The sequence below is a fragment of the Salvelinus alpinus genome, chromosome 15, assembly GCF_045679555.1.
Source record: "Salvelinus alpinus chromosome 15, SLU_Salpinus.1, whole genome shotgun sequence".
NCBI classification, from domain to species: Eukaryota; Metazoa; Chordata; class Actinopteri; order Salmoniformes; family Salmonidae; genus Salvelinus; species Salvelinus alpinus.
Genome location: NC_092100.1, coordinates 23591761 through 23610395, shown reverse-complemented (window position 1 = coordinate 23610395; position 18635 = coordinate 23591761). Strand labels below are relative to the sequence as shown.

At 41.6% G+C, this 18635-nt stretch overlaps 2 protein-coding genes across 2 annotated transcripts; both read left to right on the top strand.

Annotated features, from left to right (window-relative positions):
• Positions 1–397: 397 nt before the first annotated feature.
• LOC139539299 (mesoderm posterior protein 2-like) lies at positions 398–8023 on the top strand. Its single transcript, XM_071342138.1, has 2 exons — positions 398–1170; positions 7875–8023. Exons 1-2 carry the CDS (start codon positions 426–428, stop codon positions 8021–8023), a joined length of 894 nt encoding a protein of 297 aa, XP_071198239.1. The 5' UTR covers positions 398–425.
• A 6644-nt stretch (positions 8024–14667) lies between these two features.
• Positions 14668–15614, top strand: LOC139539265 (mesoderm posterior protein 2-like). The gene has a single exon (XM_071342125.1). It carries the CDS (start codon positions 14715–14717, stop codon positions 15471–15473), a length of 759 nt encoding a protein of 252 aa, XP_071198226.1. The 5' UTR covers positions 14668–14714; the 3' UTR covers positions 15474–15614.
• The last annotated feature ends 3021 nt before the right edge of the window (positions 15615–18635 follow it).

Below are 18635 nucleotides of genomic sequence, written 5' to 3'. Positions count from 1 at the left end.
AGCAGTCAATCAGAATATTCAGCCTCTGAACCACTACGGTCTGAATGAAAGAATATTAACAGTGGTGTTATTCAAATCATTAGCTGATTAGCTGATGTAACTCATGAGGGACAAAGACAGATGACTATGGAGGCCACAATGGTAAAAACATTATAAGAGAGAAATTGTTTATTGTTTTGGTGAGGGGTCAAATGTGACACGTCACTCTCTGAGCAGCATTAGTTGTATTTTTTCCCAGCAGAGGACTGCTGGTGGCGACTCTCTCTGTCCAGGAGCTCTGGGAGGCCATGATGATGGTCTGAGAGGGTCTGTAGAGGTGTCACTTCACACCTCAGACTCCTGCATAAAACCAAGGCTCTCCGAATGACCAGCCCACAGGCCAAGCTCTTCAGTTCAGTCCTACTGCTCAACATACAGGACACAGCATGGATATCTCTGCTCCTCTACTCAGCAACTATGGTGTTGGTGTGCAGTACCACTGGAGTTATCCCAGTTCAGACTCTGAGATCTATAACCTCTCTTCCCCAGAGACCTGTATCATCTCCCCGACCTCCTGCATGGACTTCTCCCTCTCCTGGCTACCTCGGGGGACCGCCACAGGACCTCACAGGTCAACATACTCTGGGGGAGCCAAGGCATCCGCTTCCCCGTCCTCCAGCAACGAAGGAAGACTCTCTGGAGGGAGGATTAGAAAGAACTGCTCCAAGAACCCCAGCAAGCAGAGACAGAGTGCCAGCGAGAAAGAGAAGCTGAGGATGAGAGACCTGACCAAAGCCCTCCACCACCTCAGAACCTACCTGCCCCCCTCTGTGGCTCCTCCTGAACAGACTCTGACCAAGATCGAGACGCTGCGCCTCACCATCAGCTACATCTCCCACCTGTCTGCCCAGCTGGGACTCAGCGAGGAGGCTCTGTGCCAGAGGAAGGAGCTGAACCTCAACGCATCAGGACACCACATATCACCTCAACAAGAGGTGTGCCAGTTCAACCCCTCCTCCTCAGGGAACTGTTGGGGAGAGGAGGAAGAGATAGGGAGACTAGCAGGGCAGCACCAGACCCTCCACCACACAGCCACGTCCACGTCCACGTACCCACTACACAATACGACTGGGATGGAGAGACACCCAATCAGCAGTGAGATGTGTGCTTATGACGACGTTATCAACTCAAGTATGGATTCTCTGTTGGAATCGCCGGTGTATGCAGAGACTGCACAGTCAAGTCCGGTATGTACACTGATTATCCATCCACTACACATTTCAATAAAGCACAGATTCAATATACGTGTAAGTTACAACTAGGTGTTTAAATAATTGTCCATTTATATGGTGAGTGATACACTGGATTTTGTCTCTGTACTACCAGTGATTATTCACTGCAGTGTTCCAGTTTGATGATGTCCCATATTCAATGGAATTAGACATCCTATTTGAACCAGTAAACTAATTACAATTTTTTTTCTTTAGGTATACAGCAAAGATGACCATTATCAAAACATTGCTCAAGACTTCTGGATGTAACAGATGTCCTCATCAAGAGAATCTAGTGTCCAGTCAATTAACTTTTACTTCGATTTACAGAGTCATTATATGTTAATATAACTCATTTATTTTACTTTCAAATTCTATATTTCATACAACGATCATTGTAAATACAAAACGTATTCTAATATTTATAATAAAATATTAACTAACTACTTAACTGTGTCTTTGGTTGTTCCTGACCTGTATTTAAAGTAACGTAGTATTGTTTGCAAGTAAAGTACTAAGTAACAGTATTGAAATATTAATGATATATACTGTGCTATTCTGTCTAGACAATTTTACGTCTATCATGTAAGTCAGTTCACACCGCCCATATGCTTTTTGTGATTATGAAACACAGTCATTCTTGAGCATGGCAGTATTATAAGTCCATTATAAGAATAAATGCAAACACAGTCAGGCTGCCAGCCAACATTTCCACAGCAAGATCAATTCAATAAAAGAGAACCCTCTGTTGGTCAATATTAAAACGAGTATTATATGAAATACAGGAAGCCTACAGTCAGCCGTATCAGTAAACACATAGAAAAAGATTCACACACAACTTAGCATGACTATGAAACACAGGGCATGAACCAGAGCACAAACATGTCTATTGTACATAACCACAAAATCTTCTTAACTTTAGAGCACAGTTACGTTTTCACAGAGAAGCTATATGCCAGACTCCACACTCCTCTCTGACATTAACATTCTAATGACCTCTATCGTGATCAGTATGCCACAGTGTGGCAGAGCCTGGCAGTGGCTGTGTAACAGTATAACTTTAGACCGTCCCCTCGCCCCGACACGGGCGCGAACCAGGGACCCTCTGCACACATCAACAACTGACACCCACGAAGCGTCGTTACCCATCGCTCCACAAAAGCCGCGGCCCTTGCAGAGCAAGGGGAAACCCTACTTAAGTCTCAGAGCAAGTGACGTAACTGATTGAAATGCTAGTAGCGCGTACCCGCTAACTAGCTAGCCATTTCACATCCATTACACTCACCCCCCTTTCAACCTCCTCCTTTTCCGCAGCAACCAGTGATCCGGGTCAACAGCATCAATGTAACAGTATAACTTTAGACCGTCCCCTCGCCCCAACACGGGCGCGAACCAGGGACCCTCTGCACACATCAACAACGGTCGCCCACGAAGCATCGTTACCCATCGCTCCACAAAGGCCACGGCCCTTGCAGAGCAAGGGGAAACCCTACTTAAGTCTCAGACCAAGTGACGTAACTGATTGAAATGCTAGTAGCGCGTACCCGCTAACTAGCTAGCCATTTCACATCCGTTACAGCTGCACTTCAGATCCACACACAGACACAACAGAGACTCAAAGACACACACACACACACACACATTTATATTGAATTGAATGTAATATCTGATGTTGTTCTTGTCTGTTCTGTACTTTATCATGTATTTGTATTTGTTATGTGGATCCCAGGAAGATTAGTAGCAAATGAGGATCTTAATAAACTAAACTAAACACACACACTGCAGCCTATGTATCAACTATCTATCAGCTATGTATAATCTATCTATCAGCTATGTATCAACTATCTATCAGCTATGTATCAACTATCTATCAGCTATGAATCAACTATCTATCAGCTATGAATCAACTATCTATCAGCCTATGTATCAACTATCTATCAGCTATGTATCAACTATCTATCAGCCTATGTATCAACTATCTATCAGCTATGAATCAACTATCTATCAGCCTATGTATCAACTATCTATCAGCCTATGTATCAACTATCTATCAGCCTATGTATCAACTATCTATCAGCCTATGTATCAACTATCTATCAGCTATGTATCAACTATCTATCAGCCTATGTATCAACTATCTATCAGCAATGTATCAACTATCTATCAGCCTATGTATCAACTATCTATCAGCCTATGTATCAACTATGTATCAGCTATGTATCAACTATCTATCAGCTATGTATCAACTATCTATCAGCTATGTATCAACTATCTATCAGCTATGTATCAACTATCTATCAGCTATGTATCAACTATCTATCAGCTATGTATCAACTATCTATCAGATATGTATCAAATATCTATCAGCTATGTATCAACTATCTATCAGCTATGAATCAACTATCTATCAGTTATGTATCAAATATCTATCAGCCTATGTATCAACTATCTATCAGCTATGTATCAAATATCTATCAACTATGTATCAACTATCTATCAGCCTATGTATCAACTATCTATCAGCTATGTATCAACTATCTATCAGCTATGTATCAACTATGTATCAGCTATGAATCAACTATCTATCAGCCTATGTATCAACTATCTATCAGCCTATGTATCAACTATCTATCAGCTATGTATCAACTATCTATCAGCTATGTATCAACTATCTATCAACTATGTATCAACTATCTATCAGCCTATGTATCAACTATCTATCAGCCTATGTATCAACTATCTATCAGCAATGTATCAACTATCTATCAGCCTATGTATCAACTATCTATCAGCCTATGTATCAACTATATATCAGCCTATGTATCAACTATCTATCAGCAATGTATCAACTATCTATCAGCCTATGAATCAACTATCTATCAGCCTATGTATCAACTATCTATCAGCAATGTATCAACTATCTATCAACTATGTATCAACTATCTATCAGCCTATGTATCAACTATCTATCAGCCTATGTATCAACTATCTATCAGCAATGTATCAACTATCTATCAGCCTATGAATCAACTATCTATCAGCCTATGTATCAACTATCTATCAGCCTATGTATCAACTATCTATCAGCTATGTATCAACTATCTATCAGCTATGTATCAACTATCTATCAACTATGAATCAACTATCTATCAGCTATGAATCAACTATCTATCAGCCTATGTATCAACTATCTATCAGCCTATGTATCAACTATCTATCAGCTATGTATCAACTATCTATCAGCTATGTATCAACTATCTATCAGCTATGTATCAACTATCTATCAGTTATGTATCAACTATGTATCAGCTATGTATCAACTATCTATCAGCTATGTATCAACTATCTATCAGTTATGTATCAACTATCTATCAACTATGTATCAACTATCTATCAACTATCTATCAGCTATGTATCAACTATCTATCAGCTATGTATCAACTATCTATCAACTATGTATCAACTATCTATCAACTATCTATCAGCTATGTATCAACTATCTATCAACTATGTATCAACTATCTATCAACTATCTATCAACTATCTATCAACTATGTATCAACTATCTATCAACTATCTATCAGCTATGTATCAACTATCTATCAACTATGTATCAACTATCTATCAACTATCTATCAACTATCTATCAGCTATGTATCAACTATCTATCAACTATCTATCAACTATCTATCAACTATGTATCAACTATCTATCAACTATCTATCAACTATGTATCAACTATCTATCAACTATCTATCAGATATGTATCAACTATCTATCAGTTATGTATCAACTATCTATCAGATATGTATCAAATATCTATCAACTATCTATCAGATATGTATCAACTATCTATCAGTTATGTATCAACTATCTATCAGCTATGTATCAACTGTGTATCAACTGTGTATCAACTGTATATCAGCTATGTATCAACTATCTATCAGCTATGTATCAACTATCTATCAACTATGTATCAACTATCTATCAGCCTATGTATCAACTATGTATCAACTATCTATCAACTATCTATCAACTATGTATCAACTATCTATCAACTATCTATCAGCTATGTATCAACTATCTATCAACTATGTATCAACTATCTATCAACTATCTATCAACTATCTATCAGCTATGTATCAACTATCTATCAACTATCTATCAACTATCTATCAACTATGTATCAACTATCTATCAACTATCTATCAACTATGTATCAACTATCTATCAACTATCTATCAGATATGTATCAACTATCTATCAGTTATGTATCAACTATCTATCAACTATGTATCAACTATCTATCAACTATCTATCAGATATGTATCAACTATCTATCAGTTATGTATCAACTATCTATCAGCTATGTATCAACTGTGTATCAACTGTGTATCAACTGTATATCAGCTATGTATCAACTATCTATCAGTTATGTATCAACTATCTATCAACTATGTATCAACTATCTATCAGCCTATGTATCAACTATGTATCAACTGTATATCAGCTATGTATCAACTATCTATCAGCTATGAATCAACTATCTATCAACTATGTATCAACTATCTATCAGCCTATGTATCAACTATCTATCAGCTATGTATCAACTATCTATCAGCTATGTATCAACTATCTATCAGCTATGTATCAACTATCTATCAGCTATGTATCAACTATCTATCAGCTATGTATCAACTATCTATCAACTATGTATCAACTATCTATCAGCCTATGTATCAACTATGTATCAGCTATGAATAAGAATTTGTTCTTAACTGACTTGCCTAGTTAAATGAAGGTTAAATAAAACATTTAAAGCTATGTTTCAACTATGTATCAACTATCTATCAACTATCTATCAGCTATGTATCTACTATGTATCAACTATGTATCAACTGTGTATCAACTGTGTATCAAGCCCCAGAGAGATTTCTAATCCTCTGTGTTGGCACCTCTCAGTCTGGAGAGAAGGTATGATCCCTGGTTTTAACCAACCTTAACTATCCCCTAATGTGAGAGAGGATGAGTTAGGATATGCGTGTCACTGGGGAGGTGAGGTGTTGGATATCTGGGGAATTAAAAATAAGCGCCTGTTTCATCAGCTTACCAAGGGCATTTGATGTGTTAATGGCAAGCTCAATACACCAATACACACAGGCAAAAGCAAAGATTTAGACTTACGTTGTAAATAAACAATCCAGCATGCAGGCTGGGAATGAAAGTAGTTCATATTAATTTGCTAATCAACCTTTGATCCTAAAGACTGCAATATTTTCCTTATCCTTAATTTTGGTTTAAGGGACATTAATCACATATGTTACAAATCTCCTTTAGAGTTGAGAAAAGTAGAATATACAAAGCAAGAGTTATGACACAGTTAGAAATAGTAACCAACAAAATACTACATGATACAAAGTCATGGCAAAGGATTACGGCTCATATTTTGTGTTCATTAACATCAATAAACTACCCAGTAGCTAAACACAGATAAGAATAATTTTTGAATACATTCAGAGGGGTCAGATTCAGAGGTTAGACTGAGTTTAGGAGAAGACATGGACATGTTACCTTCTGACCTGTCCATCCCTGCATATGTCAGTTCTGTCCATGCCACAGCGATGTCTCCTCACACACCACGTCTCTTTAAGAAAACCAGAAAAATCAGTTAGTAGACGCTCAACTAATTAATTCTACCCCTACTCCTTACTTTCAACAAATGTGACTCTACATTAAGAACACCTGCTCTTTCCGTGACATAGACTGACCAGGTGAATCCAGGTGAAAGCTATGATCCCTTATTGATCTCACCTGTTAAATGCACTTCAATCAATGTAGATGAAGGGGAGGAGACAGGATAAAGAAGAATTTTTAAGCCTTGAGGCAATTGAGACATGGAATGTGTATGTGTGCCATTCAGAGGGTGAATGGGCAAGACAAAAGATTTAAATGCCTTTGAACGGGGTATGGTAGTAGGTGCCAGGAGCACCGATTTGTGTCAAGAACTGCAACACTGCTGGGTTTTTCCATACTCAACAGTTTTCTGTGCGTGTCAAGTATGGTCGACCACCTAAAGGGCATCAATTCAATTTGACACAACTTGGGAAGCATTGGAGTCAACATGGGCCAGCATCCCTGTGGAACGCCATGCCCTGATGAATTCAGACTGTTTTGAGGGCAAAAGTTGGGGGGTGGGGCGGTGCAACCAGTGGCATGTATTCATGGATACCAAGGGAAGCCAGGCTTCCACAGAATAGTGTGTCTTTCGTATCTCTGTGTTTAATGTCCTTCAATTCGCAACAGGTTGAATGTATCACCAGAGAAAGCATCTATCTGATGCTGTCTGGTCAAAAAGAGTATGACATTGTTGTCGCCTGTAGCACTGAATGCAAGGGAAACCAGAGAGCCTTTGGCCTCCCTTGATAAAAATAATATAATAATAAGAGCCAATCAGCGTTGACCTGAACTGAGTGAGCTCAGCTGTGAATGGTCCTGGCGCATCTCCCGACCGCAAACCTGAACTTATAGGGGAGGGTCCGGGTGGGCATCTACCCTCGGTGGCGGCTCTGGTTCTGGACCCCCCCCCCCCCCCCCCTCTTTACACTGAACCCTCTGCCTTTGTAGATCCGGACAGTGAATCATCGCCGGAGGCTCTGGACTGCGGATCATCGCCGGAGGCCCCGGATCGGAGACCCTCGCTGGAGACCCCTCAGGGCGAGTGCGGGGAAGAGGCACAGGCCATACTGGACCGTGGAAGCGCACTGGAGGCCTGATGCGTGGTGCCGGAACTGGTGGTACCGGGCTGAGGACACGCACCTCAGGGCGAGTGCGGAGAGGAGGCACAGGACGTACTGGACTGTGGAGGCACACTGGAGATCTTGAGTGTATAGCTGGCACAATGCGTCCTGGCTGAATGCTCACTTGAACCCGGCAAGTGCGAAGAGCTGGAATAGAGCGCACCGGGCTATGAATGCAAACTGGAGACACCGTGCACATCACTGCGTAACACGGTGTCTGACGAGTCACACACTCCCCAGTATGCCCGCTCTGCAGCGCTCTCCATGCTAGCACCTCTCTCCAGAATCGTGCGTCGAACTCCTCATCCGACTCCCTGACTGGCTCTATGTGCCCCCCCAAAAAAACTTCTTGGGGTTTCTGTGGCCTACCTCGTTGGTATTTCTCCTCGTAATATCGCCGTTCCGCTTTAGCTGCCTCTATTTCCTCCCTCGGAAGGCGATACTCCCCAGCCTGCGTCCAAAATCTCCTCCCAGGTCCATTCCTCCTTAACACGGTGCTTGGTCCTTTTATGGTGGGTTCTTCTGTCACGGCCGTCAAAAGGAGGAGACCAAGGCGCAGCGTGGTATGCGTACATTCTTCTTTATTCTAAGAATGAACACTGAACAAAACGAACCATGAAGCTATACAAATGAGTGCTGAACAGGCAACTACACATAGACAAGAACCCACAAATACCCAAGGGAAAATGGCTACCTAAATATGGTTCCCAATCAGAGACAACGATAAACAGCTGCCTCTGATTGGGAACCATATCAGGCCACCATAGACATATATATACCTAGACCTACAAAACCCCTAGATATACAAAAACCCTAGACAAGACAAAACTAGCATACCCACCCTAGTCACACCCTGACCTAACCAAAATAATAAAGAAAACATAGATAACTAAGGTCAGGGCGTGACACTATCTCAATTGGCATTAGAAACCACATTTGTTTAAAAAAGTCAGCCATATCAGCTATGTTTTTTAAAAAGGCAGTAAATTAGGCTAAATTAACTGTTTCACTGCCAGACAAGGCTCCGCTGATAGCCAGGTGTAGCAGTGGTAAGATATTGGGACTGCTGTTGGGACAGCTTTATGTAGGCCGTTTGTGGGCACCGTTTGTCACTGTTATAGTGCAATTAATGTATTGTTTAGTGTTGTGTTGGGCCTTTGCTGACATGCATCCCACATCTTTTCTTTTGCCCCACCAAGATTTACATGCTACAATCGTCGCTAACTGTATTACAGAGTCATAGACCGTTTAGCAACATGAAAGACTCACACTACTCATTTCTCTACAAGTAGTGTGGGTCAACATGCTTTTTCTATTTCCATGCACGCACACACAGAGAGAAATCAGTACCATGGACAGACACATCATATTTAGCTTACTGATTGGACTAAATCGTTTTTGGTATCTTTTAGTTGTCACTGTATTAGACAAAGCATTGGTGATTAGATCATGTTGAAATGTTGAAGTTGAAACAGTGATGGAATAGTGGATGCAGCACCTGTTTTCTTCGCGACTTGCAGTAACTCTAAATCAGTAGTTGTTTAGTCGTCCGAAAATGTTGGAAACATTAACTTTCTTGACCATGCTGTAGGTCATGTAACTGTTTGACACATGCAATAGGATTTGTGGACTTCACCGGACAGATGTTGCTCTACGGTTTTGTGATGAAACAAACATATGAATGAGTTTATTCTGCCACTGTGTCTTGTTATTGTCTTGGCCTTAGCCCTATATATCACAGTGGCAAGGCATACAGTATGAAGTAACAGGTTATACAGCAAACAACGCACATTTTTTTTCCTTTCTTGCTTTCCCCAGTGATTTCAAATCAAATCAAATCAAATCAAATTTTATTAGTCACATACACATGGTTAGCAGATGTTAATGCGAGTGTAGCGAAATGCTTGTGCTTCTAGTTCCGACAATGCAGTAATAACCAACAAGTAATCTAACCTAACAATTCCACAACTACTACCTTATACACACACACAAGTGTAAAGGGATAAAGAATATGTACATAAAGATATATGAATGAGTGGTGGTACAGAACGGCATGGCAAGATGCAGTAGATGGTATAGAGTACGGTATATACATATGAGATGAGTACTGTAGGGTATGTAAACATAAAGTGGCATAGTTTAAAGTGGCTAGTGGTACATGTATTACATAAAGATGGCAAGATGCAGTAGATGATATAGAGTACAGTATATACATATGAGATGGGTAATGTAGGGTATGTAACATTATATTAAGTGGCATTGTTTAAAGTGGCTAGTGGTACATTTTTACATAATTTCCATTAATTCCCATTTTTAAAGTGGCTGGAGTTGAGTCAGTATGTTGGCAGCGGCCGCTAAATGTTAGTGGTGGCTGTTTAACAGTCTGATGGCCTTGAGATAGAAGCTGTTTTTCAGTCTCTCGGTCCCTGCTTTGATGCACCTGTACTGACCTCGCCTTCTGGATGATAGCGGGGTGAACAGGCAGTGGCTTGGGTGGTTGTTGTCCTTGATGATCTTTATGGCCTTCCTGTGACATCGGGTGGTGTAGGTGTCCTGGAGGGCAGGTAGTTTGCCCCCGGTGATGCGTTCTGCAGACCTCACTACCCTCTGGAGAGCCTTACGGTTGTGGGCGGAGCAGTTGCCGTACCAGGCGGTGATACAGCCCGACAGGATGCTCTCGATTGTGCATCTGTAGAAGTTTGTGAGTGCTTTTGGTGACAAGCCGAATTTCTTCAGCCTCCTGAGGTTGAAGAGGCGCTGCTGCGCCTTCTTCACAACGCTGTCTGTGTGGGTGGACCAATTCAGTTTGTCCGTGATGTGTACACCGAGGAACTTAAAACTTTCCACCTTCTCCACTACTGACCCGTCAATGTGGATAGGGGGGTGCTCCCTCTGCTGTTTCCTGAAGTCCACAATCATCTCCTTTGTTTTGTTGACGTTGAGTGTGAGGTTATTTTCCTGACACCACACTCCGAGGGCCCTCACCTCCTCCCTGTAGGCCGTCTCGTCGTTGTTGGTAATCAAGCCTACCACTGTAGTGTCATCCGCAAACTTGATGATTGAGTTGGAGGCGTGCATGGCCACGCAGTCATGGGTGAACAGGGAGTACAGGAGAGGGCTCAGAACGCACCCTTGTGGGGCCCCAGTGTTGAGGATCAGCGGGGTGGAGATGTTGTTACCTACCCTCACCACCTGGGGGCGGCCCGTCAGGAAGTCCAGGACCCAGTTGCACAGGGCGGGGTCGAGACCCAGGGTCTCGAGCTTGATGACGAGTTTGGAGGGTACTATGGTGTTAAATGCTGAGCTGTAATCGATGAACAGCATTCTCACATGGGTATTCCTCTTGTCCAGATGGGTTAGGGCAGTGTGCAGTGTGGTTGCGATTGCGTCGTCTGTGGACCTATTGGGTCGGTAAGCAAATTGGAGTGGGTCTAGGGTGTCCGGTAGGGTGGAGGTGATATGGTCCTTGACTAGTCTCTCAAAGCACTTCATGATGACGGAAGTGAGTGCTACGGGGCGGTAGTCGTTTAGCTCAGTTACCTTAGCTTTCTTGGGAACAGGAACAATGGTGGCCCTCTTGAAGCATGTGGGAACAGCAGACTGGGATAAGGATTGATTGAATATGTCCGTAAACACACCAGCCAGCTGGTCTGCGCATGCTCTGAGGACGCGGCTGGGAATGCCGTCTGGGCCTGCAGCCTTGCGAGGGTTAACACGTTTAAATGTTCTACTCACCTCGGCTGCAGTGAAGGAGAGCCCGCAGGTTTTGGTAGGGGGCCGTGTCAGTGGCACTGTATTGTCCTCAAAGCGGGCAAAAAAGTTGTTTAGCCTGTCTGGGAGCAAGACATCCTGGTCCGCGACGGGGCTGGTTTTCTTTTTGTAATCCGTGATTGACTGTAGACCCTGCCACATACCTCTTGTGTCTGAGCTGTTGAATTGCGACTCGATTTTGTCTCTGTACTGGGACTTAGCCTGTTTGATTGCCTTGCGGAGAGAATAGCTACACTGTTTGTATTCGGTCATGCTTCCGGTCACCTTGCCCTGGTTAAAAGCAGTGGTTCGCGCTTTCAGTTTCACGCGAATGCTGCCGTCAATCCACGGTTTCTGGTTTGGGAATGTTTTAATCGTTGCTGTGGGTACGACATCGTCAATGCACTTCCTAATGAACTCGCTCACCGAATCAGCATATTCGTCAATATTGTTGTTGGACGCAATGCGGAACATATTCCAATCCGCGTGATCGAAGCAGTCTTGAAGCGTGGATTCAGATTGGTCGGACCAGCGTTGAACAGACCTGAGCGCGGGAGCTTGTTGTTTTAGTTTCTGTTTGTAGGCTGGAATCAACAAAATGGAGTCGTGGTCAGCTTTTCCGAAAGGGGGGCGGGGGAGGGCCTTATATGCGTCGCGGAAATTAGTATAACAATGATCTAGGGTTTTTCCAGCCCTGGTAGCACAATCGATATGCTGATAGAATTTAGGGAGTTTTGTTTTTAGATTAGCCTTGTTAAAATCCCCAGCTACGATGAATGCAGCCTCAGGGTGTGTGGTTTCCAGTTTACAAAGAGTCAGATAAAGTTCGTTCAGGGCCATCGATGTGTCTGCTTGGGGGGGAATATATACGGCTGTGATTATGATTGAAGAGAATTCCCTTGGTAGATAATGCGGTCGACATTTGATTGTGAGGAGTTCTAGATCAGGTGAACAGAATGACTTGAGTTCCTGTGTGTTGTTATGATGATCACACCACGTCTCGTTAATCATAAGGCATACCCCCCCGCCCCTCTTCTTACCAGAAAGATGTTTGTTTCTGTCGGCGCGATGCATGAAGAAACCAGCTGGCTGCACCGACTCCGTTAGCGTCTCTTGAGTTAGCCATGTTTCCGTGAAGCAGAGCACGTTGCAATCCCTGATGTCTCTCTGGAATGCTACCCGTGCTCGGATTTCATCAACCTTATTGTCAAGAGACTGGACATTGGCGAGTAGTATGCTAGGGAGTGGAGCGCGATGTGCCCGTCTCCGAAGCCTGACCACGAGACCGCCTCGTTTGCCCCTTTTACGGCGTCGCACAGGGTCGCCGGCTGGGATCAGATCCATTGTATTGGGTGGAAGGCAAAACACTGGATCCGTTTCGGGAAAGTCATATTCCTGGTAGGAACGATGATGAGTTGACGTTAATCGTATATTCAGTAGTTCCTCCCGACTGTATGTAATGAAACCTAAGATTACCTGGGGTACCGATGTAAGAAATAACACATAAAAAAACAAAATACTGCATATTTTCCAAGGAACGCGAAGCGAGGCGGCCATCTCTTTTTCGGCGCCGGAAGTCAGATCCCCACACACACCGCTACTTGGTGCAACTCAATATGAGGAAGGTGTTCCTAATGTTTGATATACTCAGTGTATTTTTAGTCACTGTAGAAATGAATTAGAACCATTGGTTGTGTTGCTGTGAGACACTTTTTAAAAGTGTGTGTGTGTGTTCTGGCCATGTTCTGAGTCTCATCATCACAGCTCTACACCTATGAGGAAAGGGGTTAAATGTGACACTCTCTTCTGTGGGAACATTCTCTTATGACCAGTTCCACAACCACTGTAATCCACATGGCCAGGGCTGAGAAAGGTTGAGGTGTCACATAACACCTCAGGGCCAGAAGAACAGCTAAAACCACAAAAACACAACGTTATTTCTGTTCACAGGGTTTATTAATATGAAAAAGGTGTTAGAGATGGTTTATAATACAATTACTCTTTCCAAATCTAAAGTTATTATTAGTTATTATTACAATTATTATTGTATACAAAACAATTACTACAGAGTAGTTTTCATCCACGTGTGATATCACATTGATATATCCCAGACAATTGGGCCTCTTTTTGCATCCGGTGACTAATTCACTCGCATAGACGGTCATCGCCTTGATCTTGTCAGAATAACAACGTCTCACCATCATTTGTGATATGACATTAAATGTAGGCCTAGTATGCATGAAGGGAGATTTTTTTCTCTCAATATTAATAGTAAATTATAGACAAAACAGCTCTACCTCTATTTCTCAAGGCAGTGTAGGAGCTTGTCTAAACAGAGGCGAGGTGTGACCTCTTCACACATTACAGCTGGCACACTTCTTTTACTACTGAGGGCTGTTGAGAGCCCTAGGAGTATTGGTCATGGAGAATGATGAGATTCTGCTAAACTATTCCAGTTTTGTAGAAGTAGAATTGGATAGACTTTGGGTGTTTATAATTATTTGCATAATCTGCATTCCAAAAAACAAATATGAAAATGTTATTTGCAAAATATTACCCATATTCAAAATTAATCAATACAATCCTATCCATTACTGCCAAACTTAGTGAATTGTTCAATACAACAATCGCTCCCACTATGAATTATTTAACTTGATGCAGACTTAATTCTAATCTGCCGGCTACCTCACACCTGGCTCTAGGAAGATGTGTTTCCCAGGGACCCCCTGCCTCTAGTGTGATCTCTCCTCGGGCACTTTGTAGTCCAGGCATCCTGAAGGGACCATTGAAGGTGACACATCACACCTCTGTCTGCAGGATAAATTGGGGAGCAGCTCTGAGGTGCCCCAGTACTCCTCACAACTTCTTCAAGGACTGACTGAACTGAAGATCCCTGCTGCTCAGAAACACTGCAGTCATGGACACGGCTGCATTCTCCAAACTCTTGCTTCTTCAGGCTGGAGATCATCTGCTGGACGGTGTTGCCTTGCTAGAGCCTGGTTGTCCCACCTTAGACCCTGGTTACTACAGTGCCTGTAGTAGCCTATCGCCTGCCTCCTCCATTGACTCCTGCTGCTTCTCTCCCCCTTGTTTCCAGTGGGGAGTTGTTCAGGAGAAGGAGGCTGCGAACCCTTTAAGCTGCATCAGCCAAGCTGCCAAAAGACAGTGGAAAGAAGAACTCCCAGCTCAGGAGAAGAGACGGTCTAGGTCAAAGTTCCCTGGGAAGAAGCGGGAGAGCGCCAGCGAGAGGGAGAAGCTGAGGATGAGAGACCTGACCAAAGCCCTCCACCACCTCAGGACCTACCTGCCCCCCTCTGTGGCTCCTCCTGAACAGACTCTGACCAAGATCGAGACGCTGCGCATCACCATCAGCTACATCTCCCACCTGTCTGCCCAGCTGGGACTCAGCGAGGATACCCCATGTCTGAAAAGAAAAATGTATTTCACACCATGCCAGTACTCACAAGATATGCCACAATGCCCCCAGGGCAGCTCCATGTCTGGACAGGGGTGTCAAGAGATACTGCAGGGCAACATCCAGAGCAATAATCAATACTGTCTGCCACTGGCTACATCATATACCAACAACACAGAGCCACACATGGAAACAGACTACCTAATGCCAGATGTCTCCTATCAGGACATGTCCATATATCACAACCAAGTTTTCCAGTGACAAGCTAGTTTATTTTGCCTATTTCCAATGCTGATTTAAGCGGTTGTTGGGTGAATGCACCAGAAGAAGATCAAATCAGAGACATTGGACAAAAGATCCCCTAAATATCTAAGCTGTGACACAATTCTGATTGTTTCGAAGAGAGATGATTTGTATGTAGCTATTTATCAGATTATATTTTTCCTAAATTGTATTTATGTCTTGGATTAGGTTTTAATAAAACTAATGTTGAGAGTAATATTGCTTTGTGTATTTTATTTATTTAATTAATCAATTACCTATCATGTTTTTGGCAATTTGTGAAATATATCCTTTGATTTTGTAGCCTATTACTTAAAGTAGGCTACCTTAATGAGATTAGTAGCCTACAACTGACTGTTTTACATTCATCATAACTAAGGATTAGCCTGGCTGACGCGGCTCACGTGACTCATATTGCAGGGAGAGCTGTGACAGGAGGACTTCAAGTTAGGTGTTAGCCAGACTAGCTAAGGATATATTCATAACCCAGAAAGTTAGGTGTTAGCCAGACTAGTTAAGGATATATTCATAACCCAGAAAGTTAGGTGTTAGCCAGACTAGCTAAGGATATATTCATATACCAGAAAGTTAGGTGTTAGCCAGACTAGTTAAGGATATATTCATAACCCAGAAAGTTAGGTGTTAGCCAGACTAGCTAAGGATATATTCATAACCCAGAAAGTTAGGTGTTAGCCAGACTAGCTAAAGATATATTCATAACCCAGAAAGTTAGGTGTTAGCCAGACTAGCTAAGGATATATTCATAACCCAGAAAGTTAGGTGTTAGCCAGACTAGCTAAGGATATATTCATAACCCAGAAAGTTAGGTGTTAGCCAGACTAGCTAAGGATATATTCATAACCCAGAAAGTTAGGTGTTAGCCAGACTAGCTAAAGATATATTCATAACCCAGAAAGTTAGGTGTTAGCCAGACTAGTTAAGGATATATTCATAACCCAGAAAGTTAGGTGTTAGCCAGACTAGCTAAGGATATATTCATAACCCAGAAAGTTAGGTGTTAGCCAGACTAGCTAAGGATATATTCATAACCCAGAAAGTTAGGTGTTAGCCAGACTAGCTAAGGATATATTCATAACCCAGAAAGTTAGGTGTTAGCCAGACTAGCTAAGGATATATTCATAACCCAGAAAGTTAGGTGTTAGCCAGACTAGCTAAGGATATATTCATAACCCAGAAAGTTAGGTGTTAGCCAGACTAGCTAAAGATATATTCATAACCCAGAAAGCGTAATTTTTACCACTTGTAAACTACTGAATCTTTATGAAACTGATGAGGATAAACATTTGACAACGTTGTAACTATGTCACACATTAGGCCACCAATCTCACATAATCCTACATGAATTGCACACACATTACACAGTAGGATAATATACACTTGCCTATGTATTTATTTGGCTCTATACTCCAGCATTTTGTATTTGAGATCAAATGTTAAATATGAGGCGACAGTACAGAATGTCACATTATATTTGAGGGTACTTTCATACATATCTGTTTTACAGATTAGAAATGAATGTACTATATGTACAGTATCTAGTTCCAAAATGTTAAGGTGTCATAAGTATTTGGACAAATTAACTTATAGTGTATAACATTTAGTGAAAGGTTTAGTATTTGGTCCCATATACTTAGCACCCAATGACTATATCAAGCCTGCAACTCTTTTTGGATAATGTAGTGCACAAAATAAATTAATGGTAAATCATGTGTCGTTTTGGAGTCACTTTTATTGTAAATAAGAATAGAATATCTTTCTGAACACTTCTATATCAATGTGGATGCTACCATGATTACTGAGAATCATGAATGAATTGTAAATAATGATGAGTGAGAAAGTTACAAATTCCCAAAGATCATGCCTCCAAAACACGCTAACCTCTCACCATTACCAATAACAGGGGAGGTAGCATTTTTTGTGGAGTATGACATTTATGCCTCTAACTTTCTAACTTTTTTCATTATTCACAATTCATTCATGATTATCCGATTAATGTAGAAGTGTTTCATGTACAATAAAAGTGACAATCTACCATTCATTTATACTGGGCAAAAGAAAAACCCAAAATACAACCAAAACAAACTGTAAATGCATGCTAGGAACACGGGACCAAATACTAAACTTTTGACTAAATGTAATATACTATAAGGGAAGTTGTCCAAATATTTATGACACCTTCAAGTGGGGGACTAGATACATAAAGTGCTTTACATTTCTAAACGTTAAAACAGATATGAAAATGCCCTCAAATAAAAGGTGACATTCTGTAATGTGTCTTTTTATAGGCACTGAACTCCGCCATGGTTCATTGAACAAAGCCTATGGGAAAATTAATGGAGTTTTTGTAGGGTTTTTGGATAAACGCCAAAAATAAGGTCTGGGGTAAAGACAGGCTTAGGAGATCTTATACGTTTTGTTCTATGAGATAATATTCATCAGTTAACATTACTTTTTGTGAATTGTGAAGAATTTATGTAATAAAAAAAACTAAGCAAATAAAGGCTTCATAATTCATAAAGGTAATGTTAACTGACTGATATTATCTCATAGAACAAAACATATAAGATCTCCAAAACCTGTGTTAACCTCAGGCCTTATTTTTTAAGTTTATCCCCAAACCCTATTCTTTCCCCATTCATTTTCCCCATAGGAATGGCTGAACGAACCAGAGGTAACGCAGTTCCGTTTTTAAGGACTATAAACTGGCGAGCTCTATTGTAACTGTCTTTACCATTTCCAGGTGTTATTGACTGCTGTCAGTGTTGATATCCTCCATCGCCGGCAAACAGATTAGTGCCCAGTTCACCTCGGGCACGCCCAATCACAAAAAACTAAAACATTCTCAAGAGTTGTTTCAGATTTGACAAATTATTACTGTAGCCATGCAGTAGGCCTAACGTCAAAACGTGTGACCTAACGTCAAAACGTGTGACCTAACGTCAAAACTTGTGACCTAACGTCAAAACTTGTGACCTAACGTCAAAACTTGTCAGTAGATAGGATTATTTAGACCGCATAAAATTATTTTCATTGCAAAACAGAGAGGAGATGACCACCAACTACGCTCAGGCCTACTGACTGTGAGTAGACATTTTATATAGTAACATAGGCCTAGCCTAT

Bases quoted from the DNA above. Each gene is read 5' to 3' on its own strand.
- LOC139539299 (XM_071342138.1), top strand. From the start codon at position 426: ATGGATATCTCTGCTCCTCTACTCAGCAACTATGGTGTTGGTGTGCAG. The intron at 1,171-7,874 runs GTATGGATTCTC...CTGCCTTTGTAG, and splicing joins TGACGACGTTATCAACTCAA to ATCCGGACAGTGAATCATCG.
- LOC139539265 (XM_071342125.1), top strand. From the start codon at position 14,715: ATGGACACGGCTGCATTCTCCAAACTCTTGCTTCTTCAGGCTGGAGAT.